The 26694-nt window shown below is 45.8% G+C and overlaps 1 protein-coding gene across 1 annotated transcript in view; it reads right to left on the bottom strand.

Annotated features, from left to right (window-relative positions):
* Positions 1 to 26694, bottom strand: part of LOC118082516 (fibroblast growth factor 18) — a 117244-nt gene that overhangs the window by 36781 nt on the left and 53769 nt on the right. Inside the window, 1 exon segment of the mRNA XM_035110150.2 lies at positions 21692 to 21872. Within this exon segment, the coding sequence (XP_034966041.1) occupies positions 21692 to 21872 (181 nt within the window).

Below are 26694 nucleotides of genomic sequence, written 5' to 3' on the forward strand. Positions count from 1 at the left end.
TTTCAGCACTACTGTATTCTCTTCCCACATCAATCTCTCCATGTGCCAGGTTCGACACTGTCCAAAAGTAAGCCTCTTCAAGGTCACACTGTTGTGCTTGTGAGCGCTCCAAGCAGAAGTTAATCTGGAGGAATTCGTTGAACATTAAAAAGCACTGGTTGAATTCAGATTACAAGCTGTGCCTAATATAAAAAGATGTTATTTGCTCTGTATGGTGAGCAGGTTTTATTACTCTGTGCCCTCCAATAAAAGTTGAAATTATGATGATTCATTTTACGAGTGGGAATATGCGTGTTTGTATATTTGCTCAAAGGAGCTCATTGTAGCTTCTTCTTCTTCTTCTTCTTCTTCTTCTTCTTCTTCTTCTTCTTCTTCTTCTTCTTCTTCTTCTTCTTCTTCTTCTTCTTCTTCCCCCAGCAAAGTGAGAAATATCCTGAAACGAAGGTTGCACTATGCACCAAGCAGGAAAGATTCTTGTGGATCTGGAATTCAAGTACGCATGGTTGCAGGGTGGGGGGCGGACGGTAACAATCTATGCACAATGAAGGCTGGGTATAATAATAATAATAATAATAATAATAATAATAATAATAATAATAATAATAATAATTTGTTATTCATACCCTGCCCATCTGGCCGGGTTCCGCCAGTCATTCTGGGCGGCTTCCAACAAAATATTAAAATACAGAAATCCATCAAACATTAAAAGCTTCCCTAAACAGGGCTGCCTTGAGAAGCCTTCTAAAGGTCTGGTAATTGTTGTTCTCTTTGACCTCTGGTGGGAGGGCATTCCACAGGGTGGGTGCCACTACTGAGAAGGCCCTCTGCCTGGTTCCCTGTAACTTGGCTACTCATAGCGAGGGAACCGCCAGAAGGCCCTCGGCGCTGGACCTCAGTGTCCGGGTAGAACGGTGGGGGTGGAGACGCTCCTTCAGGTATATTTGCTATCTCCTTAAAAATGTGAAACAGCTTTTGTTTATGACAAGTGGATGCAAAAGTAAATTAAAATACAGGTCCTTGGGTTCAGTGGAGGCTTCCGCAGGAGGGGGCCAGGTTTTGCTGCTCTCTCCTCCCCTCTTCAGATCCCAAGACCTGCCACAGTGTTCCAGGGGGTCTCTCCATCTTCCAGAGCAAATTTGGGGAAGAACACAGTGTAGGTCTACCCCTCCCATTAATATAGTCCGTTGTGTAATTTTATTTTATTTTTGCTAACAGTTTTCTGAGGAGGTGAAGGAGATATTTAAGTTCTAGCACCATCTCAGCTACATAACAATCTCATCCCTAAACAGACACACAACCATACTGTATCAGAATTATTTGTGCGTCTGTATGCACGTAGTATATGTCCACAGCTGTAATGGCAGTAAATTCAACATCTGCAGGACAATTGATGCATGCCTACTCAGGAGCAAGCCCCATTGACTTCAATGGAGCTTACTCTCCCAGATAATTGTATACAGGATTGCAGCCTTAGAGTCTTAAGAGTTGAAAAACAGCCTTAGAGTTGAAAAACTCCCGCCTCCCCAAAAAGGACCTCCTACAGCCTACAGCTCCCTTATGCAATTGTGACTGTGGAACCAAGCATGACAATACATGCAGGTTTGTAGCTAAAAGCAGATCCACTGACTTCATTCACGCCACAGTATTTTCTGCTGCTTCAGGGGGAAGAGGGGAGAAATCTTGATATAGTGACATTATCTCATGTGCTTCGATCAGTGCTGGATTTACGCATAAGCTAAACAAGCTATAGCAGGCATCCCCAAACTGCTTCCCTCCAGATGTTTTGGCCTACAACTCCCATGATCCCTAGCTAACAGGACCAGTGGTCAAGGATGATGGGAATTGTAGTCCAAAACATCTAGAGGGCCGAAGTCTGGGGATGCCTGAGCTATAGCTTAGGGCCCCACTCTCTTGGGGGGGGGGCAAAAACTTTAAAGGAAAAAACCACTGGATGTACCTTTCCAAAAAATAATATTAAAAAACAAATAAAATGAAACCTACATTACAGCAACACTGTTTTGTGTTGTGTAGGCTCCTATGATGTAAGTAATGGGTCCTGCCTGCTAGCCTGTTCCCTAAAATATCACTGGTTTGCTCATTTCTATATCTAGGGCAGGCATCCCCAAACTTCGGCCCTCCAGATGTTTTGGACTACAATTCCCATCATCCCTGACCACTGGTCCTGTTAGCTAGGGATCATGGGAGTTGTAGTTCAAAACATCTGGAGGGCCGCAGTTAGGGGATGCCTGATCTAGGGTGCCTACATTCTGCATGCACTGGTTGCCAGGCAACATGTGCAAGTGGCTTTAGATACCTATTAGGTCCATAAATTATCATATAGTATATATTCAACACAAAAAAACAGTGACAATTTGTTGTTGACAAAGGACAGCTGGACATATAAAGGGCCCCATTACCTTCAGTAGCTTAGGGCCTCATCAAACCTAAATCCAGCCCTGGCTTCGATCCCTGAATTAGGGGAAGAGGCGAGGGACCTCAGTGTGGGGGTTACTGTTTGGGGCAACAAGGTTGCGTTTGTAATTTATGCCCAGTCCTGCCCTAAAAAGTACATGCATAGGAATCGTTTTAGCAGTGCACACCTCTCTGTAGACAGAGAGCAGCAGCCTGGGCCAAACATCTCAAAAAGGCTTTAACTTAAATTGCAAGGGTTTTCTAATAATTATTATTTATTTATTTATTTATTTATTTATTTATTTATTTATTTATTTATACCCCGCCCATCTGGCTGGGTTTCCCCAGCCACTCTGCACGGCTTCCAACAGAAAAATGAAATAAAATAATCTATTAAACATTAAAAGCCTCCCTAAACAGGGCTGCCTTCAGGTGTCTTCTAAAAATCTGGTAGCTGTTTTTCTCTTTGACATCTGATGGGAGGGCGTTCCACAGGGCGGGCGCCACTACCGAGAAGGCCCTCTGCCTGGTTCCCTGCAACTTGCCTTCTCACAACGAGGGAACCGCCAGAAGGCCCTCGGCGCTGGACCTCAGTGTCCGGGCAGGACGATAAACCAACAAGGTGGAGGAAAGAACCCAATTAACAGTCAAATTCTGTTTACTCAGAAGTATGCCTCACTTGGTTTAATGGGCCTTACTTCCAAGTAAGTGTGCATGGGCTTACAGTCCTCACTCTTCACTCCGTGTCTGTCAACCAACTCCTCTCAAATCAATGTTAGTCACTGGCAGGCAGTCGTACCTAGTGAACTTTTTCCCCCTTTAGGATGTCAGTTTCCTCCTTGGGTACAGGGAAGGGGAAAAGAGCGACAGTGACTAGCAGATCTCCTGCTGCTGGTGGTCAAGAGTGCAGACAGGCAATTCCATCTGGCGGCATTTCCCCTCTCTACAACAATTATTGGCGCAAGCTGTGTACATTGCAAGTTCTCTGCGCCATTCTCCGTGCAAGGCAGCTGTCAGGGTTGTTGAGACTACTCTTGAGTAACGACCCCCCACATGCTTGTCTTTCAGAAGTTTTTATTAGTGCACAATATTTACAGTGAAGTGAGCTGCTGGTTTCCTGTCTCATCAGTCCGAATCAGAATCCGGCACTGCCCCCTTTCGTGATCTGGACCAACATAAGAGTCGCGGGACTGCGAACCTCCTCCCCTTTCTCCTCCTCCTCCTTAATTCCGGCGTCGGGGGGGGGGGAAAGGTCTGCGGCCCATCTGAGTCCCATCCTCTCTTTCCTCCTCCCTCTCTTCCTGCATGAGGAGCAGTGGCTCTTGGATGTTGCCAGAGCTCTGGCACTCCCTCTCCGTCTCCTGACCTTCCCCTTCCGACCCTTCGCTTTCAAATGTTGTGACACAGTGCCAAACTGAGTTAAAAATGCATAGCTTACAGTAAAATATGCTTGGGCGTGTGAACCCTGAGATGATAGGTATATTAAAATTTGAATTTTCATGCAGACTGTTTGCAGATAAATGCAGGAATGGAATAGGCTGAGGAGCACGCACATATGAAATTAAGATGTACCAGAAATATAAGCTGTCCATCTCTACTGAGGAGGTTTGCTTCATATGTCTCTATTATGTCCGATCTACAAGCAAGCACTGAAAACACAGCACCTTCAGTGCACTAGATGCTGACCCCGCTTAGACACCCAGTAAGATGCAACTTCAAATGCCCTGATCCTGTCTAGTGAGGCCAGCAGGCACCTTGCCCACAACACGAGGGGCTTGGAGCATGCAAGGCAGGACCACCTTGTATGTCTCACTTCTCTGGCACAGAAACCAGGCAGAAGCCTGGAGCAGACAAGATGGTTTCCTAGGCAGCCACACTTTGCACGCTCCAAAAAGGGCATGTGCAAAAGAGAGAGAGAGAGAGAGACCTGCTTTGCTTCTCTTTGCACATGTCCAGAGAGAACGGCAGAAGGAGTTTTGGCAGAGCTGAATGGAAGCACATCGCTCTCTGCCAAAACTTTGCAGAGCTGAACCACTTGGTTCCATGCGACTGAGGTAATTTGGCTTTTGTTCTTCGGAAGGTCGACTCTAGTTGCTCTCCAGCTAGACCCATTGGGGATTGGAAAGTAGTCTGCTTGTAAGTGATATAGGCGATTGGCCATATAATGTCTTTGGAGCCCTCCCTCCCCCCCACACACACTCCACAGCTCCAGCAGTATAGAACTTCGCTAGTTTACATGTGGCATCTAGCCTTGTCTTGGTTCTTTTCTCCGTCTGCTTTTGCCAGCCTATAATGATCATGGATTAATCCAGCCTTCTCAATATGGTACCCTGCAGTTGTTTCAGACTACAACTCCTATCGGCCCCACCCAACAGTGCTAAAAGTCAGGGACAGTGAAAATAGTAGCCTAAAACGTCTGGAAGGCACCAGATTGGGGGAGGCCACTGTAGGCTCTTGGAGGTGCTGGGCCTGACTGCAAGATCTTTCCTCAGTGCAAGGATTCCAAGGATCAGACAGTTACCTTCAGCTTCCTTGCAACTCAATAGTTCTAGAGTTGTACTCAGTGCTTTTTTTCTTGGGGGGGACACAGGAATATGCATACCCCTATACATTTTGTGAATCTAAAGGGGGAATAAATGTACAAAAATATAAAAAAATTAGTTTCTTCTCTAGCACAGTGAATCGTCAGTTCGTTTGCTACCCCTGATGGAGGCCTCATTTCCTGTCATGGTGTTTCCTGAGTCAAAGATGGAAGAGAGCGTTTAATGTGTGAAGCAGGAATTGGAATCTAGCACAGTGATTGGTCAGTTTGGTTGTATTTGCTGTATTTATTTTCCCCGATTAGAAGTATAAAATGGTGGTTTTCTTGAATCAAAATGAGAGCACCCCTAAACATTTAAATAAATTTTAAAAAGCATTGGTTGTACTAATTATTTGCAGAATAAAGCATTTTCCTAACAAGTCTAAACCAGGAATCTTTGGAGCATAATCTACATGCAAAACACACACTACTGTGGACTGCACACCACTCATCCAAGTATCAGTGGCGCCCATACACAACAGATCTGGACACACCCAGAGACTAGGAAGGAAGCTGCCTTACAGACCCCAAGTCAAACATTTGGTCTAAATAGCTCAATGCTGCCAATACTTACTGGCAACAGCTCTGCAGGCTTTCAGCCAGGGGTCTTTCCCAGCCTTTCCAGGAGATGCCAGGGATTAAACCTGCAACTATTTACAAGCAAGGATGCAGGTGGCGCTGTGGGTTAAACCACAGAGCCTAGGGCTTGCCGATCAGAAGGTTGGCGGTTCAAATCCCCGCGACGGGGTGAGCTCCCGTTGCTCGGTCCTAGCTCCTGCCAACCTAGCAGTTAGAAAGCATGTCAAAGTGCAAGTAGATAAATAGGTACCACTCTGGCGGGAAGCTAAACGGCATTTCCGTGCACTGCTCTGGTTCGCCAAAAGTGGCTTAGTCATGCTGGCCACGTGACCTGGAAGCTGTATGCCAGCTCCCTCGGCCAGTAAATCGAGATGAGTGCCACAACCCGAGTCGTCCGCAACTGGACCTAACGGTCAGGGGTCCCATTACCTTACCTATTTACATGCAAAGCAAATGCTCTACCTCTACCACTGAGGCTCAGCCCCTTCCAACATCACTTCATAAGCATAAGCTAATAGTTATCTTGTGTTGCGCTGTAATTTTGCCTTTATGGCTATGAAGGAAATGAAAAGGAAACCACAACAGTTGTTGCGATATCAGACCCTCCAAGTGTCCCTATTTTCCAGCGACACTCCCAAAATTACAGAATCTGTCCCAATTTCTGATTTAATCCCAGAATGTCCGGCTTTTCCAGAATGCCCCACTTAGGACGTCCCTATTTTCATTAGAGAAATGTTGGAGGGTATGGATTTATGTGACCCCTGAGCCAAGGAGACAAATAACTACAAAACCTTTAGACGACATCTGAAGGCAGCCCTGTATAGAGAATTAAAATAATAATAATAATGTTTTTATTATGTGGCTGGGGCAACCCAGTGAGATGGGCAGGAAATAATAATAATAATAATAATAATAATAATAATAATAATAATAATAATAATGGAATAGAACATCCCTATTTTCATTTTGGAGGGTATGCAATATCTCTGTCCCATGTGTTTCCCCCCCATTTTTAAACCACCCTTTCAATAAGCGATGGATAAATGTGATCATACTACTGAAATATCTCTCTCTCTTGTTCATTTAACGGTTCTATCTAGCACCAAACCATTTATTTTTGTAGCGATCCAATATACCATAGGTGTTTTTTAATAAAAAAATAAAAAATGATGCTTGGATTAATTGCAGGATACTAAGTGCAAATTGCAAAACATTTCCCAGTTAAAGGCTGAGTCTCAGGGGGAGTTTAATAAGACTGGGAGTGGATCCTTGGAGGGTTATTGTACACAGGAAAGGGATAATCATGGGACTGGGGGGTGGGAGAGATACCAGACCTATCATGTGGCAAACCCCAGTGCGTATTTCCTAAAAGCAAAAAAAGTGGAGAGTAGGTTTGCACCCAACTGATTCATAGCTGCCAAGTTATCCCTTTTTTTAAGGGATTTTCCCTTATGCTGAATAGGCTTCCTCACGAGAAAAGGGAAAACTTGGCTGCTATGAACTGATTTGGAAAAAAAAGCACAACCCCTTGCCAGTTGCGTTCCCAGATGCTGTTTGAGAAGAAGAGGTTTGTATTCTTGTCTTGTTCTTTCTTTTCTGCATGATAGCAGCCTGGCATGAGTTTGGAAGAGACTAACGGCACAATGTCATGCATTTTCATTAGGCAAACTGTACTGGGGGCCTTGCTAAGAATCGGCATCATAATTATCCACTTATATTTCACATCCCTCCCTCTGTAGTGAACTAAAGTAGCCCAGGTGGATCCGAAAAACAAGGGGGAAAGAACCATTTCACAGGGTGTTCCAGTAAGACAATTTTCCTGCAGCCCAACATTATTTTTTACTGAAGAAGCAAAATCTTCAGGGCCTCTGAATCACCCCCAACAGGGAAAACATCATACTGACTGCAGCGTGCTTAGAGGTCAAACAAAATCAATAGAGCGCTCTCTTAAACTGTCTTTATGCTAACCCCTCTTTTCAGAGGCATCGGGGGGGGGGTGGACCTTCTTTTATCACTCTCGTGGTGAGCGTCTTAACCACCAAAGGAGAGCAAAACAAATCCCGCCGTTCTTAGTTTGTCAAGTCATCCTCCTATCTGTTTCGTTGCATTGAGGCCATTGCTCGCCGGGAAGAAGTGAGGCTGCTCAGGGTTTGGAAAGGATGGGAGGAGATCGGAAAATAAATCAATGCCCCCGATTGATCAGAAATTATATTTAAAGCAGGCCATCGATAAGTTTAACACAGGTCACAGCTTAAAGGGCATGCCAATTTAGCCCCCAGAGATGAAATGTGCAGAGTTTCCTCAGTCATTTCCTGCCATACCATTTTGCGTAGCCACACGCTGCGCCACTGTCTACTTACGTGGGAGTATATCCCATTGAACTCAATGAAACTTTCATTGGATTCCACAAGCCTAGGTTTATTCCACTGTAAAATAAACCTAAAATTTCTCTAGTACAAGAGCCTAACATCCTCCTGGAACACTGACCGCAAACAGGAAACTCTTTAGTAAATCAGTGTGACAAAAATGATGTGTAAGGGAAGCATCTGGGGAAATAAGTGCAATTAAATCCCAGCACCACATCCCCCCCCCCTACCCTGGTTTGGATTGATTTTTCCAGTGGCTACAGAGCTTTAAATTTAGTTGTCAATAGAATAGGTGGAAATTCAATACCACACTGGCTATTGGCCAGCTAATGTGTTACCCATGAAAAATTAAAAGTTGTAAAGTCAATTGCAAATGCAACTGCATTCTCCAATAATATGTAACACAAAACTACCATTTTTTTCTGTCTATAAGACGCCCCCGTGTATAAGACGCCCCCTATTTTGGGGGGCTCAGATTTAAGAAAATGGCCTCGGCACTATCGGTGTACAGTGGTACCTCTAGTTATGGACTCGATCCATTCCAGGGTGCCGTTCGCACCCCGAAAAGTCCGTAACTAGAGCGCCGCTTCTGCGCACGCACACGGTGTGATAGAGAGCTTCTGCGCATGTGCGAAGTCCACAGAACGCTTCTGCGAATGCACACGCACACGCAGTGAAACCCGGAAGTGTATTTGCTGCGTTCACAAGCCGGAAAGAAACAACATGAACCTAACGCAACATGAGGTATGACTGTATAAGACGCCCCCTAATTTTTGACATAATTTATTGGGGGGGCTAGTCTTATACACGGAAAAATATGTTAACTGCTGATCAGGCTGCACCAAGTGTTTCATACACGATGGCTATAGGCAAAAGAGGAAAAGCGGTTTCCTGCACCTTTTTCCTGTGGAAGGAAATTTCAGGAGGAGTAGCTTGTGTGACAAAGGTGTTCCTGCTTTTAAAAAAAAACCTCTATCTCACAGCTTTGACAAGATGCAGGACTCTTGTGATCTCTTTCAGCTGCCCACCCTAGCTATGCACCACATTTGTGCCCTTATCAAAATGGCGAGAGAGCCTATTTTGAGGTTCAAAAAAATATAGCAAGTTGCTAACCCTCATGGTTACACTTTAAAAAGTGTGTGTGTGACCACCATTAAATCTAAAGGTTCTGAAAAACGGACAGAAGGTTAAAAATGACATGTGGTCAAAACTTAGGCATCTTTACTTAGAAGTAAGCCTTTCTGACACCAGTTAGTTTAACAGTGCAACTCTATACATATTTACTCAAAGGTCTGATTTCAGTCCTACTCAAAGGCTTACTCCTAGGTAATTGGGGAGGTAGACGGTTGCAGTCCTACTCTCTAATAAGTGTATGGAGGACTGTAACCATGCATCCCAAACCTATTGCTGTCTACTTTGAAGTAAGGAAGGCTCACTATACTCACAGAACTGCCATTGATAAGTATCACATACTTCCACCCTTGAGGACCCAGGTGGCGCTGTGGGTTAAACCACAGAGTCTAGGGCTTGCTGATCAGAAAGTCGGCGGTTCGAATCCCTGCAACAGGGTGAGCTCCCGTTGCTTGGTCCCAGCTCCTGCCCACCTAGCAGTTCGAAAGCACATCAATGTGCAAGTAGATAAATAGGGACCGCTCCAGCGGGAAGGTAAACGGTGTTTCCATGTGCTGCTCTGGTTCGCCAGAAGCAGCTTTGTCATGCTGGCCACATAACCTGGAAGCTGTCTGCGGACAAACGCTGGTTCCCTCGGCCTATAGACCGAGATGAGCACCGCAACCCCAGAGTCGGACACGACTGGACCTGATGGTCAGGGGCCCCTTTACCTTTACTTCCACCCTTACAGTGTAGTCCTACATATGCCCCACAGAGCCAAAGGGATCTTATTTCCATAGTAATGTGTAAAGGATTTCAAACTAAATTGCTTTTTCCAAAGTTCCATGACCTCCAAGCACGCTCCAGAATTCTCGAAACATTTGGGCTGAAGTCCTATACAGTGGAACCTCTATCTGCGACCGTAATCCATTCCGGAGGTCTGTCTGGAGGTCGAAACGGGTCGCTGGGAGAGGCGCCGTTGTGCGAATGGCAATCGTCGCTCCTGCGCATGCGCGGACGGCAGCAAACCCGCCGGTTACTTCTGGGTTTGCCACGATCGTGACTTGGAGCGACCGTAAGAAGAGGTGGTGGTAAGTTGAGGTTCGACTGTATACAGTTACTAGGGTCCAGGAGTTACTAGGTTCATCTACTGAACACAGCACAACTTACTTCTGAGTAAATAGGCACAAGATTTACAGTAAACAGCTCCAACATGAGTATCACACTGATAGGTGAATGCACCATGCTTATCAGTGTTTGTCCAACCAGGAAGGCCTCGTGTGTTATATTAAAGAGATGTCACTAAAACACACATGCCAGCTGCTCCCCCCAGGGGGCATTACACATCTCTGATGCGGCATTCAAGGCTGAACAAGCCGACCATCCCATTTCCTGTTCTAGTGCAATGAAAAATACCATTAAGACAAATGGCCCAAACCAATGATCTAAGGATGTGCAGATCTCCCACATCATTTCCAAGAAATTTCACCACTCCTATAGAAACTCCTTTTGCTTCCCTGGAGAACAGCAGTGAGGAAACCTGTGGCCTTCTGTTTAATGATGGACTACATCTCCCATCATCCCTGATCTTTGGTTCATAGTGGCTGGAGCTGATGAGTGTTGATGTCTAGCAACATCTGGAGGGCAGCCGGTTCCCCCACCCCTGCCTTAGAAACTACGGTAACTTGCATGTCCATGCTCATGTTTTGATACTTCTCCTGATCAAGAACCAGTGCAAATTCACCTTGAAGTTTGACTTTTGACAACATTTGGGGACCGCTGCTCGAGTCAATCAGTACTGGAGTGGAACACAGCTTCCAGACGGCCTCTGTTTTTGGGTGGGATTCAATCACATGCTGGCAAATCCAGGTAGCACAATTACAGTTCATTGAGAGGTCTTGCACAACAAACCTGTTTCCTCAAAAGACTGGACGACTTCTGATGGGGAAACGCATTGTAAAGTGTGGGTGACGCTTGCTTTGACACAACATCATCCAACCTCCCCACAAATGAATCAGGATGAATGCTCAACAAACAGGAGGTCTGGAAGCACTCACAATCGTCACTGCACCAGCACAACAATATGACAGGCAACAGAGTTGTCTTGGCGTTGTGGATTGATCCAGAGCATTGTGCCGGCACAGCAGCTGGAGTCAGCGTTGCCAAGCTGCCTTGCCAGATAGGGTTTGTCGGGGACTGGCTGGATGAGGAAGAGTGGTGGGAGCCACCCGAGCCAAGAGCCCCACAGGGAGGACACAGAAGATGATGACTTAGATCAGGCTTCCTCAACCTTGGCCCTCCAGATGTTTTGAGACTACAATTCCCATCATCCCTGACCACTGGTCCTGCTAGCTAGGGATCATGGAAGCTGTAGCAATCAAGGGCGGGGCGTGCGTCAGGAGAAGGAGGGCCTTCCAGGTCAGGGTTACAGGTTGATAGTGGCAGTGTGAGTGCAGACTCAGACAGAGGAGAGTCCATAGGAGGAGACCACCCCCTCAACATTGTGTCTGCTTGGGAAGGATCCAGACTGAAAGGCTGGAGGGGGAAGAGGTCCAGCAAAGTCTCAGCTGGATTAAGACAAACCAGAGGACTCTACTGTGTTGTTGTTTTCTGTTAATGGAAAGCTAATTGCATTCCATGCCTCCTGTGCTTGCCTGCCCTGTGGTCTACCTGGGCTCACTTGACAGCTCCAGGACAGAGATATGACAACTAAGGTTGATACACCTCAGGGGTGGCCCAGGACATTTTGTAGCTTCAAGGAAAACCGATATTGTTACCCCCTCCCTCTGCTGCCACCTCCTCTGCACCAACCCAGCACCGCGGCTGGGCATGGAGGAAACGGGCATGGTGTGGCAAAGGCAGTCGCAGAGGGAAGCAGTGGCAGAGGAGGCCAGATCTGCCGCCCGAGGTAACTGCCTCACCTTGCCTCATGGACTGACCGGCCCTGATTCATCTACAAAAGCATTTTGACAATTACAGAGCCAGCTATACAGCATCCTAAGAGAACTGTTTAGGGAAGTTTTTAATCTGTGATATTTTAATGTATTTTTGTATTTGTTGGAAGCCACCCAGAGTGGCGGGGAAAACCCAGCCAGATGGGCGGGGTATCAAATAATAATAATAATAATAATAATAATAATAATAATAATAATACTCAGAAGAGCAGCTGCATGAGGCAGCCTCAGCCATGGTAAAGTTAAGGCTGGACAACATTATATTATTGACTTGTCTTTAGGGGATTGGCATTCACATTTTTATAAAATAAAAAAACCCTTGCAAGATAAATCACGACGCTAACAATATTTGTATTGATTATCTAACTGGAGTTGCAATTGGCTCCATTGTCTCACTTCCTCTCAAATTGCTCGCAGATGGGATCCTGTTTCTAACGCTGCAATTCTAGAGGGAACACTTAAATCACTGCCTAGAACTTGCACACACAGACGCAGACTCAAAACTCAAAGGGCTTCAATTATCTTCAAGGCATTTCCATTCATAATTTCCTACATTAAAAGGTTTAACAAGCAAAATTAGTGTTATGCCTCAAACTTGGCATCCCCCTGCCATGCTCGTTACATGAAAATAAGAGGTTAGGATTTCCCAGAGAAATCTGTCTGCCTAGGGGAAATAAATGGGAGTTTGCGGGAGGAGGAAGACAGGACGACACGGCAGGACACCTGATCTACCTGCACATCCTCCAACATTGCTCACAGGGACACATTTGTCTACTCCTAGTGTTATAGCATGGGTCACTGCCAAAGCAGTGCAAACGATTACTCATTGCTGAAAGCACCACTCCACCAGATCAATGCTCCATTCATTTACTTTGCAATGCCCTGATCTCAACTGGTTTGAAACGTCAAACGTAATGGTGTTTTCTCACCAAAGATATACAGGGGGAATACAATTGTTCTGCACAATGTACAATGTACATCACATGCAGCAGGCTATGTGAAATGGCAGGCTAGGCCTTGCATGATGCCTTCCACAAGCTACATCTCCCTCCTGTTCAGAAATCTTAAAGTCCTGGTGGGAGAAGAGAGCTGGACAACTCTAGCAACTCATACAAACCATGTTCAGACAAGCTATTCCCAAAAGTCAAAAGGAGGAATGGTGATTTGCCAGAGACATGGACTGGAAAAGACAGACTGTTCCCAGTCGACAGGGACAGTTGGACCATACAAAACTTCTGCTGGATGCATTCTGCAGGTGCAGAAGGCAATTAAAGTTAGGAGAAAGTGAGCCGTCATTTATTTATTTTTTAAGCCTGAGGGAGGGGCGCGTGTCTCACATTTGTCACTCACATGCCTATACATGTCTACTCAGAAGTAAGCCCCATGAACTACAAAGGAGCTTCATTTGAACTGTGTATAGGACAACAGCCCTAGATGACCAAACTCTTTCAACAACCCATCGCGTTGGTGAAAGTCCATTAAGCTGATTTCAGCTCAATGGACACATCTAATTTAGGTCCCTTAATATCATTGGGTCTACTCTGAGTAGAACGTACCTGGGGACAACTCACAAAAAAACCACATTTCCTCAAGTATTCCCTAGCTGGCATCCTGCCATGTCAGAGGTTGTTGTTGCGACTACTCTAGAGTAACGACGCTCCACATTCTTGTCTTTAGACAGTTTTATTTAGTGCAGTCTATTTACAGTGGAATTGGTGTGTAGAACATGTCTGCTTAGTCTGAGGCAGAATCCGGGAATGGACCGCCCCTTGACTTCTTCCAGCATAAGAGTCTCGGGATGCCAAACCTTCTTCCCCTCCTTCTCCTGCGTAATTCCGGAACCGGGGGGAAGAAGGGTCTACGCTCCATGTTTTCCTTTCCCCCCCCCCCTTTCCCCCTCTTTCTCTTCCTCTCTCATGTGTAGCAGGGGCTCTTCTGTGTTGCCAGAGCCCTGCATCCCTCTTCCTCCTTCCTCACTGGACTCCTCCCCCTCCCCGCTGGCATTGCTGCTATTGGAGGAGCTGCTCTTGATGATGGGAGGGGGATCTCTGTATTCTCTCCCCCTTACATGCCACAACAGTCTTTATGGGACTGTCAACTCCACCGCACACCCAGATTCATCTTTTTCCCAATTCCCTTTTGCCTAATAGCGCTTTTTGACCCAAAGACCTCCAGAGTGATGACGAGCAGATTAAGAGATATTACACAGAACTATGAAATACAGTGGAACCTCTCCTTACAACCACAATCCATTAGAATTAGAAGGCAATGGATGCAAGCACATTTTTAAGACATTTGCAGCGAGCCAACAGTAGTGGGGGCTGATAAGTACACACTTTGGGGGGGGGGGTTAGAAAAAAAAAGAAAAGAAAGAAATGCTTGTCTCCCATTAGGCATGAAGCAGTTCTCTGGGTGGTGAAATTTCTTATGTATGTGATATACCTTGGGGGTGGGGGAGGTACACAAATATTGCAATCCAGGAGTTCACGTGCCCCAAAAAGTTGCTCAAAGTAGAAGTTCCCTTCTAGACAAACACATTTTCCTCCCTGGAGTCCATCTGCCTCACAAAGGCAGAAACACAGCCGATTAAATAAAGAATGAAACCTTAAAAGCACAGATGTTTCAAATAAGACGATTACGGCACATTTTAAATGGTTGCTGAACCTTTCAGAACAGAATCCAAGGTGATGGTATTTGAGCCCTTCCCCTAACCCAGAGAATCCTGGGAGGTCCGGCTCACTTTGCTGTTTGTGGTTCAAACAAAGCCAGCCTTGCCCAATGCTTCTAATTCACGTTGCTGCAGCGTCATTCCTGACATCTTCTTAGCCGCTTTCAAGGAGAAACTTTCCTGCCATCCCCACCCACACCACCCAAATCTGACGGGAGAGAATGAGATGGGTGGAGACAGTCAAACATTGGGCAGAAGAGAGGCAGGCCAGCAAGCAGCTGGCCCAAACGCAAGCTTCCCTGCCTCGGCCCAATTGCGGGTTCCCCCATATGACCGCACAGCTGCCACAGTGAGTGATCATCATTATGTTGAGGTCATCTCTGTCCTGAGGCTAAGTTTGTGAAAATAAATGGCTGTGAAGAAAATGGGGGGGGGAGAGGGAGACAGAGGGCTTTTTAAAGTTATTTGGTCTTCCTGCCATTCTCAGACTGCAAAAGGGAGGCGAACCCAAGCAGAAATACTTGGCTTAAAGAGAAAATAGCCATAGGACTGGTTCCACGCCAAATAAATTACAGATCAGAGATCCAGCTCATAGAGGGTATTGACTGATCCACAACGGTCAGGCTGTTTGTGTGCACCCAGTTCTTAGGGAGAAGTACCAATTTCCAAATAACATTCTTTAATTGATACCTGCCAAAAAAGAGGCTTGTGATTATCTAGCCATGTCTTTGCTTGGGCTCTGTATTACCTTCCAGTAGTTCGTATTACCACTTGTTTTCTGATGGCAGAAAAAAAATTGCTACCATTTGCTTCCTCCTCTTCTCCTGAGTTTGTAATGGATTGTAGGTAGGGGAAGTGGGATTGTTAATCATCATCAAAATCATCATCATCATCATCATCATATCTATTTTTATCCCACTTATGACAAAATGCATAATGACATGCAGGGGATTTCCATCTCCTGCCCAGGGCACAGATCAGAACCAGATCTATGCATCCATGCAGCTCTCCAGATTTTCAAAACATAGAGCAGGCATGTCCAACAGGTAGATCATGATCTACCAGTAGATCACTGGACGTCTGCGGTAGATCACTGGTAGATCATCGGTCCCCCTCAAAGAAGCTGAACAACTGTGGCTCCCCTAAAAAAAAGCTCAACATTTACCTCCTCCCTGAAAAAAACTCAACAACTTTGACCCAAACCCCAAAAAAGGGGGTAAATCACTGCCAGTTATTAACTCTTGGGAGTTGGCCACCCCTGACATAGAGAATCTCCAGACTAAGGAAGGAGAAAGTGAGAGACAGCAGCCATTGGAGAAGAACACTGCATGGACAGAAGGTGCAATCCACATTAAATTGAAGTATGGATGTGTCTATTCTACTGCTGCTTTATAATATGAACCCAACAACCACAAGACTATGAGCACAAGTTCAAATGATGAAATGGAACCTAGGCCATCACATTATCCTAAAGCAGACCACTGGTCAGCTAGCTTCAGATGGTCTACACCAGGGGTCAGCAAACATTTTCAGCAGGGGGCCGGTCCACTGTCCATGAGACCTTGTGGGGGGCCTGACTATATTTTGAGGGGGGGAAATGATGCAAGAGCACCACGAGCCCCGGTGGCTGCTTACCTGTGTCTTGCGAGTGGCAGGGGCTGGTGGTGGCAGAGGAACGATGAGCGCCGCGCGAAAGGGCTCCAGAGAGGGGCTGCTTAAAATGGTGGCCACTCGAGCACTGCTGCTCCTGCTGGCACTAACAAAGCCCAGCCCCCTTCCTTCCTCCTCTAGGCAGGGCGGGAAGAAGCCCAGAGGGAGGAGGGAGGAGGAGGAGGAGGCGTGACCACCACTGCCGTGTGAGGGAGAGGAAGGGAGAGGGAAAGAACGCACACACGCTGGCGATCCATGCGGTGATTCTGGATCCAGAAGGCAATTGGGCCTGATCCAGCTCGTGGGCCTTAGTTTGCCGACCCATGGTCTACACCGACTGGTATTATTAGCTTGTCAGCCTTTTGGATGTCTCTATCTAGAGATGCTCAGAATCAAACCTATGACCTGCTTTACCAACCGAGTTCTGACCCACCCAACCCCATTATCCAAAAATCTAGTTCATTCAACTTCAACATGTCCTGTGCAGTATTACAGCCATGCAACCTCTATGTAATTTGTCATTTCCCCAAATGTTTTGGCTCTCGGCAGACCATTCAGGTATGAAGTTGAACCGTGCACAAAACAATTCTGCCCAGCACAGAGGAACTTTGAAATTACCTCTTAGCCAAACACTTAAGTCTGATACTTGGTAATACAATCTCTGAGCTGTGAAATACAGATAAAGCTCTGCAAGAGAACCACACACAAAGAGGGAACAAAGAGTATAGAATGTCTTCCCTCTTTTGTACAATGAAAAATCTAGTGTTTCGGAAATACATACTGCCTGCTCTCCTATCTGTACCATCAGTGTGAGATACCATGTAATGTGTATCTTTTCTCCTTTCCTCCTCCTGTCCTCTCCCCCCCAAGCTTTGTTTTTTTTATTTTATTTAAAAAAGTCAGGGCATGAAAAAGAATTAGTAAACCATTTCACATTCTTATCCTGGATGGGGTGGGGTGGGGTGGAGAACATCTTAGAGAATTAAAAGATGGAAATCTAATTATTGAACAGTCACATTTTAAGTAATCTGTCCAGACGTAATCCTCCTTGTGTTTATCAATGATCTAAAAGCACTTCGGAAATATTATGCATCCTGCCACTGTGAAATATCTCGAAAGTAGCTGGCATTTAGACTTAGCCTGATTAATATCTGATTAAATGGATCCTAGCTCCTTTCAGAAGCAATACATCAAAACGATCATTACACAAACTCAATTTCATCTCTTTTTGGCCGGTGTTTTCTATTTGAGAATTTAATGCAAAGATGCTTTCACAATGTGCTTTAGCATAGCTGCCAAGTCCGGATCGTAAAGATCCGGGATCGGCAGCGCGCGCATAACCGGAAGTTGCGTGACGCAACTTCCGGTGGCGCTTTGCCCTTCTATGGGCACCAGAAAATGGCGGTGCCAGCTCCGGAAGTCGTTTCCGCGCATGACCGGAAACACGTAAAAGCGACTTCCGACGCCGGCGCCGCCATTTTCTGATGCCCATAGAAGGGCAAACCACAACCGGAAGTCGCGTCACGCAACTTCCGGTCATGCGCGGAAGCGACTTCCGACGCCGCCATTTTCTGGTGCCCATAGAAGGGCAAAGCGGCACCAGAAAAATGGCCGCCGGGAAGAAGCAAATTAAAGGGACAATGCCGGGATTTTCCGCCAAACGGGAGACCGCTGGAAACGGTAAGAAAAAAAGGGGTTTTCCCGGTGGATACGGGATACTTGGCAGCTATGGCTTTAGTGGGTTTGTAAACACTTAATGCTTAGAAGTAGTATGACAGTAGTCACCCTGTTAATGTCTCAAAACTCCTCACCTTTGAGGCTCAATTCTGGGGCACTAGTAGGCTCAATAGGGCTACTGGAATGTTGATGAGACAGACTAAATCCCAAGAAACTCTCTTGACACAAGCAGAAGTGGGGGAGAAAAGGGTGTCGCCTTAACTCCGGCAGCGACACGAAAGCTAATAATGGCCATAGGAACCATCTCAGAAAGATTTTGGTGTCCGGTTGCCACTTTTGTCTGAAGAAAGCCATCATACGTATACGTGAAAAGTCGGTTCTCCAGTTCTGTCAAGCTATAGTCTTCCACTGGCTGCTTCTGCCCTGCTCTGAAGCCCAACAAGAGGTAAGCAAGGTTGTTTTCCTCTCTGTCTGGTTGCACTAGGCATGGATTGATGCTATGAGCATGCCCACAGAGAGAGAGCATGGCATCAGCAGCTGCTATGTTGTTATTATTATTATTATTATTTATTTATTTATACCCCGCCCATCTGGCTGGGTTTCCCCGCCACTCTGGGCGGCTTCCAACAAATACCAAAATACATTAAAATATCACAGATTAAAAACTTCCCTAAACAGGGCTACCTTTAGGTGTTTTCTAAATGTCAGGTAGTTGTTTATATCCTTGACCTCCGGTGGAAGGGCGTTCCACAGGGCGGGCGCCACTACCGAGAAGGCCCTCTGCCTGGTTCCCTGTAGCTTTGCTTCTCGCAGTGAGGGAACCGCCAGAAGGCCCTCGGCACTGGATCTCTGTGTCCGGGCTGAACAATGGGGGTGGAGACCTTCAGGTATATGGGACCGAGGGCCATATTGCTGCAATGGTCACCCCACTGGGCGGCTTCCAGCAGAATATAAAAACACAATAAAACATCAAACATTAAAAGCTTCCCTAAACAGGGCTGCCTTCAGATGTCTTCTAAAAGCCAGATACAGTGGTACCTCGGTTTACAAACACAATTGGTTCCGGAAGTCTGTACTTAACCTGAAGCGTACTTAACCTGAAGCGAACTTTCCCATTGAAAGTAATGGAAAGTGGATTAATCCGTTCCAGATGGGTCCGCGGAGTACTTAAACTGAAAATACTCAAACCAAGGCGTACTTAAACCGAGGTATGGCTGTAGTTGTTTATTTCCTTGGCATCTGATGGGAGAGCATTCCACAGGGCAGACACCATGGGAAGGCCCTCTGCCTGGTTCCCTGCAACTTCACTTCTCGCAGTGAGGGAACCGCCAGAAGGCCCTCAGAGCTGGACCTTGCCTGCAGATTGACAGAGAATAGGTGCAGTAGAGATATCCCCCTGGAACACTGTTCCCAGAGAGATCCATCAGGTTTGCGCTATCCGTACTTTCTGGAAAGCAGTTAAGGCTGCAATGCAGAACACATTTACTAGGGAGTAAGCTCCATTCAGCTCAATGGGACTTACTTCTGAATAAACACACTTAAGTTTGGACTGTAGGGCTTAAGTTTGGACTGTAGGGCTTTCTTATTCCACAAGGCCACCAAAATTATCTACCCAAATAGCAGAAGGTTCATGCAAATCCTCAATTTCTTCAGCAACATTTCATGATCCTAGATGACATGTTCTGCTCATGGCAAGGTTCGTGTAGACAAAGGAAATATCTTTGCTAGGGAATCAAAATGGTTAAGGGGGAAACTTTGGGAATTGTTTACTTTGGGTCAAGCTTCTAGTTTATCAAAACACTGATAGAGGATCAGAATACTAGAGATGTTTGCAGCTGAACAGTGTGTTACATAATTGTGTAATTATGCCTTATAAACACTGGTTTTTGTTGTTTAGTCGTTTAGTCGTGTCCGACTCTTTGTGACCCCATGGACCAGAGCACGCCAGGCACTCCTGTCTTGCACTGCCTCCCGCAGTTTGGTCAGACTCATGTTGGTAGCTTCGAGAACACTGTCCAACCATCTCGTCCTCTGCCGTCCCCTTCTCCTTGTGCCCTCAATCTTTCCCAACATCAGGGTCTTTTCCAGGGAGTCTTCTCTTCTCATGAGGCGGCCAAAGTACTTTATTGGAGCCTCAGCTGCACTACTAAAACTGAATGTGATTCTGCAATTGCTTCCTTCTGTCTGCTGATGATGATGTCCCCCTGCCCCTGAATATTCATGGGCATTTCTCAATTAATGAATAAAATACGTGCTTTTTTCAACCAGCAATCAGAAGCCAAAACAGATAGTAGCTATTTTAACAGAATTGTTGTAATATTTACAAACAGAATTTGTAATATTTAAGGCGTTGTGTCATTGTTGTTCTTGCGTATCGAGGCCCCGTGACCATCCTATTCCCTAAGGCGCAAATAACTAGACAACACACGGCATATTGCTTTTGGGGATCAAATAAGGCCACAACTTTATTGGTTACAGATGTGAGGTTTGGCCATAGGCATCGTGGCAAGCAATGGCGCATGTCACTCCTGCCCATCCTTGCAAGCTGGTAATTTGAACTTCCTCTGGGCACGGTGCCAAGTTGGTCAATTGGTCCTGCGCCCAGGGAAATGCCCACCAAACTCCTGCCGCCATTGGCAGCAGGAATAGGATCTGGCCTGCGATAGGCTGGTTTTCAAGGGAGGCCCGGGACCCACCCGCAAAGCTGCCTGGCGCAAAAGGGGGCAAATGTACTTTTTATTTAAATTCATTAGCCACCCTTGGATGAAATATCTTTTGTGGCTATGTGACTGAATGCAATTTTAAAGGAAGAAAAATGCCCATGATCACTTCACACGCATTTAATTTTAGCAAACACAATAATCACATTAGGAAAGGTATACTACAAAGGCACAGAATCTGATCAGAGGGATCAGGTGACATAAAAGTTAATCCCACATGTCCAGTTAACTAATCAGTCAGCTTCGTGGCATGAAAAGAGCCTTTTCACTGTGGCTACATGGTGTAGAGAGTAGCCTTTTGAACTATGGTCAGGGGGTGGAGATGGGTAGTATAGAACATGCCTGTCCATCTGAGTGCAGAATCATAGTCGTAGAGTTGGAAGGGGCCCTGAGGGCCATCTAGTCCAACCCCCTGCAATGCAGGGATACTGGCCACAGCAGTCCCTGCGTAGGCTCGAACCATCAATCTCCTGGTTAACAGCGAAACACACTGACCCACCGAAGACACAATCTCTCTATATCTAACAACATACCGAAAATTCGTAAACCGAGGTGTTCATAAACCGAGGTTCCACTGTACAATAATTCAGGATGTCAGGGAAGTCATGATATAAGTGTAAAAAAGAGCATGCAACACAGTAACCTAAAGTAGCAACGACTGACTCAAGCTGGAGGCAAATTAAGTGGTTCAATTAGGGCAAAACCATCTCATGTCTCATCCTCAGCCATTTTATTCTTACCGTAAAATTCACCAGTTCACCTAAGCAATTGGCGTCCAGTTTGCCTCTGTTCTAACTGGCTATGCCTACACAGGCATCTGTAATCCGTTCAATATCATATATATATATATTGGCTAGGCCTAATATATTCCTCATTGTGGCGGATGACACTGAAGGCCTGCCTCCCCCTGCCTCCCCGCCCCCCATATTCACACATTGGAAGCTGGCATAGCAAATAAACAGAAATCCTCTTACCATATTTGTCTCCATCTTCTCCTTTGGCACTGATCCGTCTACCTAGAACTTGAATATGCTTCCCACTTGTTCTGCTGTACAGCTGATAGAGTCTGAGCTGCTTCCTGCTCACATCGTCTCGCGCTCGTGTTTGATTTTCCACGTGTATCCGAAAATCCACATTTTCTTCGGCGACAAACATCTATTTTTATTTTTATTTTAAAGAAGGGGGAAAGCAGACAGTCAACTAGGGCAATGTTGTTCATTCGCAAATGCAAGTAACACATAAAAAGGTGAAGAAGAAGAAGAAGAAGAAGAAGAAGAAGAAGAAGAAGAAGAAGAAGAAGAAGAAGAAGAAGAAGAAGAAGAAGAGGAAGAAGGTGGTAAAGGACCCCTAGACAGTTAAGTCCAGTCAAAGGCGACTATGGGGTTGTGGCACTCATCTCACTTTCAGGCCAAGGGAGCTGCCGTTTGCCCACAGGCATCTTTCCGGGTCATGTGGCCAGCAGGACTAAACTACTTTTGGTGCAACAGAACACTGTGACGGAAGCTAGAGCACACGGATAGGCCGTTTACCTTCCCACCACAGCGGTACTTATTTATCTACTTGCGATGGTATGCTTTCAAACTGCTAGGTTGGCAGGAGCTGGGACAAAGCAACGGGAGCTCACTCCGTCGTAGGGATTCGAACCACCAACCTTCTGATCGGCAAGCCCAAGAGGCTCAGTGGTTTAGACCACAGCGCCACCTGCGTCCACTTCCTGTAAGTAGAGAGGCCTTGTAATAGATGGATTGCCTACTTGCCAGCTCTTTGCCTAGCCTGCTACTTCTCTGTTCACGTGCTGCTGCCCATTTCAGAGAGACGACCACTACACTCATACTTCTGCTGACCAGCTCACTAAGAGAAGAACATACAGGGTCCACCATCTGCTCCCAACTAAGCCCACCTCATTGAGAAAGAGATTGTGTTGACATGTACCTGCTTTTGGCAGCTTCCACGAGAGAAATAAATATTCTGCCCACATGCTACTGCCTGCCTGAGTGGAAGAGGAACGAAGACGAATGAATGCCTCTCCCCACAAGATGATGCTCCCTGCCTGAAGGACAGGGGCTGCCCACTGTGGCCCATGCTAGCCACCTGAGGGAGAAAAACTGGCCACTGTGATCTCATGCTGATGCTGCCTATTTCACAGACTGGCCACTGTGTTCTCACACGGATGTGTCCAACCAGAAGGAGAGACACAGGCCATTGTGATGTCATGCTGATGCTGAAGGAGAGAGAAACTGGCCAATGTACCAGCCCACAAGTGCTGTCCACCTGAATAACAAGGAGACACTGCCTGGCACACCAACATACTGCTCACCATGTTCATGAGAATTACGTGCTTTGCACCTTGGACCAGACTTGGGTTTCTTAACTTGCTTTTACTCTCCTGTTCCTGCATATTAGGTTCCCTTACCAGAGGTCTATAATAACAAGGTAATGAATCAACACACATTTATTTGTATACAAAAGGTAGGTAAAGGTAAAAGGTAAAGGACCCCTGGACGGTTAAGTCCGGTCAAAGGCAACTACGGGGTTGTGGCGCTCATCTCGCTTTCAGGCTGAGGGAGCCGGCATTTGTCCACAGGCAGCTTTCTGGGTCATGTGGCCAGCAGGACTAAACCGCTTCTGGTTTATCCCCCTATTATCCCCCTATATTTCCTCCCCTCAGAGTGGCTTCACTGCCCAATAGGCATTTTTAGGAGATGGCTGCCCTCTAACTCCTGCTGGCTGCTGGTGGGAGCATCTCTGCCTCGTGAATGCAAGCACTGGAGATGAGAAATCATCAGTCAGACAGACAGCTTGGTCAGGATTCTAGCAATTTGCAGAGAGAATAAAAAAATAAAATGCTACCTCTTACACCATCCCTTTTACATGTAACAGGAAAGTGTAGCTTGATTGTCAATTTCGGTTCCTAGATTTCTGCACCAACTTGAAAACTTTCTTTCTATAGGTCTATAAGTCTTTTCATGTTTAATAGATTACTGTGTTTTATTTTTCTGTTGGAAGCCACCCAGAGTGGCTGGGGAAACCCAGCCAGATGGGTGGGCTATAAATAATATAGTAGTAGTAGTAGTAGTAGTAGTAGTAGTAGGAAATTCGTATACATTTTGCAAGGAATTTTACACATTATTTCCACTGATATGCCTTTTTTTTTCTGCACACCGGTCCCTAATAGTAGATGCTTTTTGTATATTTTTTTTTAATTGAAGAACTGCATCACAAAATTTGGAGAAGTGCGAACTTTGGAAAGACAGCTGTGTTCCTACTGATGTACAAATCAGATAAAATTGCATTAAAACAGAACAAAATTCTCCCTCATTTCTAGCTCTACCTCCTCCATATAAAAATGAAATGAAATGAAGCCACAGGGGCTATAATCTAGAGCAAAGCGTCAACATTGTAAGAGAGGCATCTTGACCCTTTCCTTTTTGTAGTTACACACACACACACACACACACACACACACACACAAACCCACAGCTTCCTGCCTTCCTCACACCCTCCAACAACAAAGTAACAGTCTGCTGGTATTTGTAGTTTGGCCGCTGAATATGCAGCCACAAAGTCCCCTTAAACACAAAATTGCACGATCTACATGATTGCCTGAATGTTCAGATACCATAACTGTTGTCACTGCACCAAATGCCACAGCAGAAACATGCATTTTAAACACTGGATATTTTCTTCATACTTCAGTAGAGCTGTTTCCCCTCCTTGAAGTTCAATCCGTGGCCACTCAACCCAGTCAGCGGACTTCAGAGCAATAGATGCTCTGAAATGCATTTAACACAGCCCATTGTTATGCACATGAGAAAATGTGTGGTTGAGAGGCAGGGTGGCTTTTTAACTTAGTGGATGGTTCTCAACTTATTTCAGAAGCCTCAAGCACGTTTAAAAGACAACAATCTCCAGTGCAGTCTTTGAAGGTAGGTCAGGTGCAAGTTGCTGGAAAAAAGGCTGGCACAATGACTCAGATTGACAATATTTTATCCACACACACACACACACACACACACACACACACACATACACACACACCAAACCATCTATCTCACATAGAAAGAATACTGTTAATGGCGTGTGAATGCTACCCTTCCCACCTCAACAATTTAAGAGCAATGCATTCAAAATTATGCCCTCTGAAACTCTTGCATATTTTGCGTTTAAAAAGGGAATCCTTGAAATTTACCTCGAGTTTCACTTCTGGTGAAATTCAACAGCTCCCTAGGGGTGTACAGTATACCCTTTGATGATTTTATTTTTAAGCTTTCCTCAACATTCCCGCAAATTTCAGCTGAGCAGGGCATTCATTTTATACTCATGTCAAATGTCATCGAGGCCCAATTTGGTGGTTACCAAGAAAGCAGAAAAGCTCCCTGAGAGATGTTGCTCATCTTGGGGTTTTTTATTAAAAAAAGGTTTTTGTTTAATGAATTTATGCACTGCCCTTTTAACAGGCATTTCCTAATGCATTTCTCCAAATTTCCCTGAGGAATCCTTCATTCGTTTGGCCAAAGCATATTCATCGTTAAGTATCACTTTACACAAAATTTAGTGGCAAATTTAACTGTTGGTGAAAATATCGCCCTGCAGTGTTGAGTGGCTCCCAACAGAATTATTAAAAACATGATAAAACATCAAACATTAAAAACTTCCCTAAATGGGGTTGCCTTCAGGTGTCTTCTAAAAGCCAGATAGTTGTTTATTTCCTTGTTGTTGATTTCCTTGACATCTGATGGGAGGGCATTCCACAGGGTGGACTCCACTACTGAGAAGGCCCTCTGCCTGGTTCCCTGTAACCTCACAGGGAGGGAACCACCAGAAGGCCCTCGGTGCTGGACCTCAGCTGAACAATGAGGGTGGAGATGCTCCTTCAGGTATCCTGGGCTGAGGCCATTTAGGCTTTAGGCTTTAAAGGTCAGCACCAACACTTTGAATTGTGCTCAGAAACGTAAACGTAAAGGTAAAGGTACCCCTGACCATTAGGTCCAGTCGCAGATGACTCTGGGGTTGCGGCGCTCATCTCGCTTTACTGGCCAAGGGAGCCGGTGTTCGTCTGCAGACAGCTTCCGGGTCATGTGACCAGCATGACTAAGCCGCTTCTGGCAAAACCAGAGCAGCGCACAGAAACTCCATTTACCTTCCCGCTGTAGTGGTACCTATTTATCTACTTGCACTTTGACATGCTTTGGAACTGCTAGGTTGGCAGGAGCTGGGACCGAACAACGGGAGCTCACCCCGTCGCGGGGATTTGAACCGCCGACCTTCTGATCAGCAAGCCCAAGAGGCTCAGTGGTTTAGACCACAGCGCCACCCGCGTCCCTCGGAAACGTACTGGGAGCCAATGAAGGATGCCAAAAGCAGCTTCCAATCAGTTTCACAATACTGCTGACTTCTGTGGCTCCAGGGCGGTAGTTCTTAAATGGGGGTCTACGAATGACCAGTGGTCCCTATTCTTTTCTCAGGGGAGAAGCAACAAAGAAAATAAAAGTAAAAAATATTGAACTGGAGTTTTCTTTGAAATGTCAACTAGCCCCCTTTTCACTTTTAAACTGAAAGGTTGCTTGCCTCTTCAGCTGTATATATTGCTGTTGTTGCAATAAAATAAAAAAGAACCCCCCCCCCTGCTGTGTACATACAGTGGTACCTCGGGTTACAAACACTTTGGGTTACAGACTCCGCTAACCTGGAAGTAGTACCTCGGGTTGAGAACAGAAATCACGTGGCGGCAGCAGCGGGAGGCCCCATTAGCTAAAGTGGTACCTCAGGTTAAGAACGGTTTCAAATTAAGAATGGACCTCCGGAATGAATTAAGTTCGTAACCAGAGGTACCACTGTGTATGTTTACGCTGGTTGGATCAAGTCATCTATATGTAGCCATAGGTGAGAATATGTAGAGGTGTACTACAACAGGAGAAGAGCCCTCAATCAGGAAAACAAAACTGGCGAGCAGAATTTCCCCCTATAGCAAATCTCT

Source organism: Zootoca vivipara, chromosome 3 (genome assembly GCF_963506605.1).
Source record: "Zootoca vivipara chromosome 3, rZooViv1.1, whole genome shotgun sequence".
NCBI lineage: Eukaryota > Metazoa > Chordata > Lepidosauria > Squamata > Lacertidae > Zootoca > Zootoca vivipara.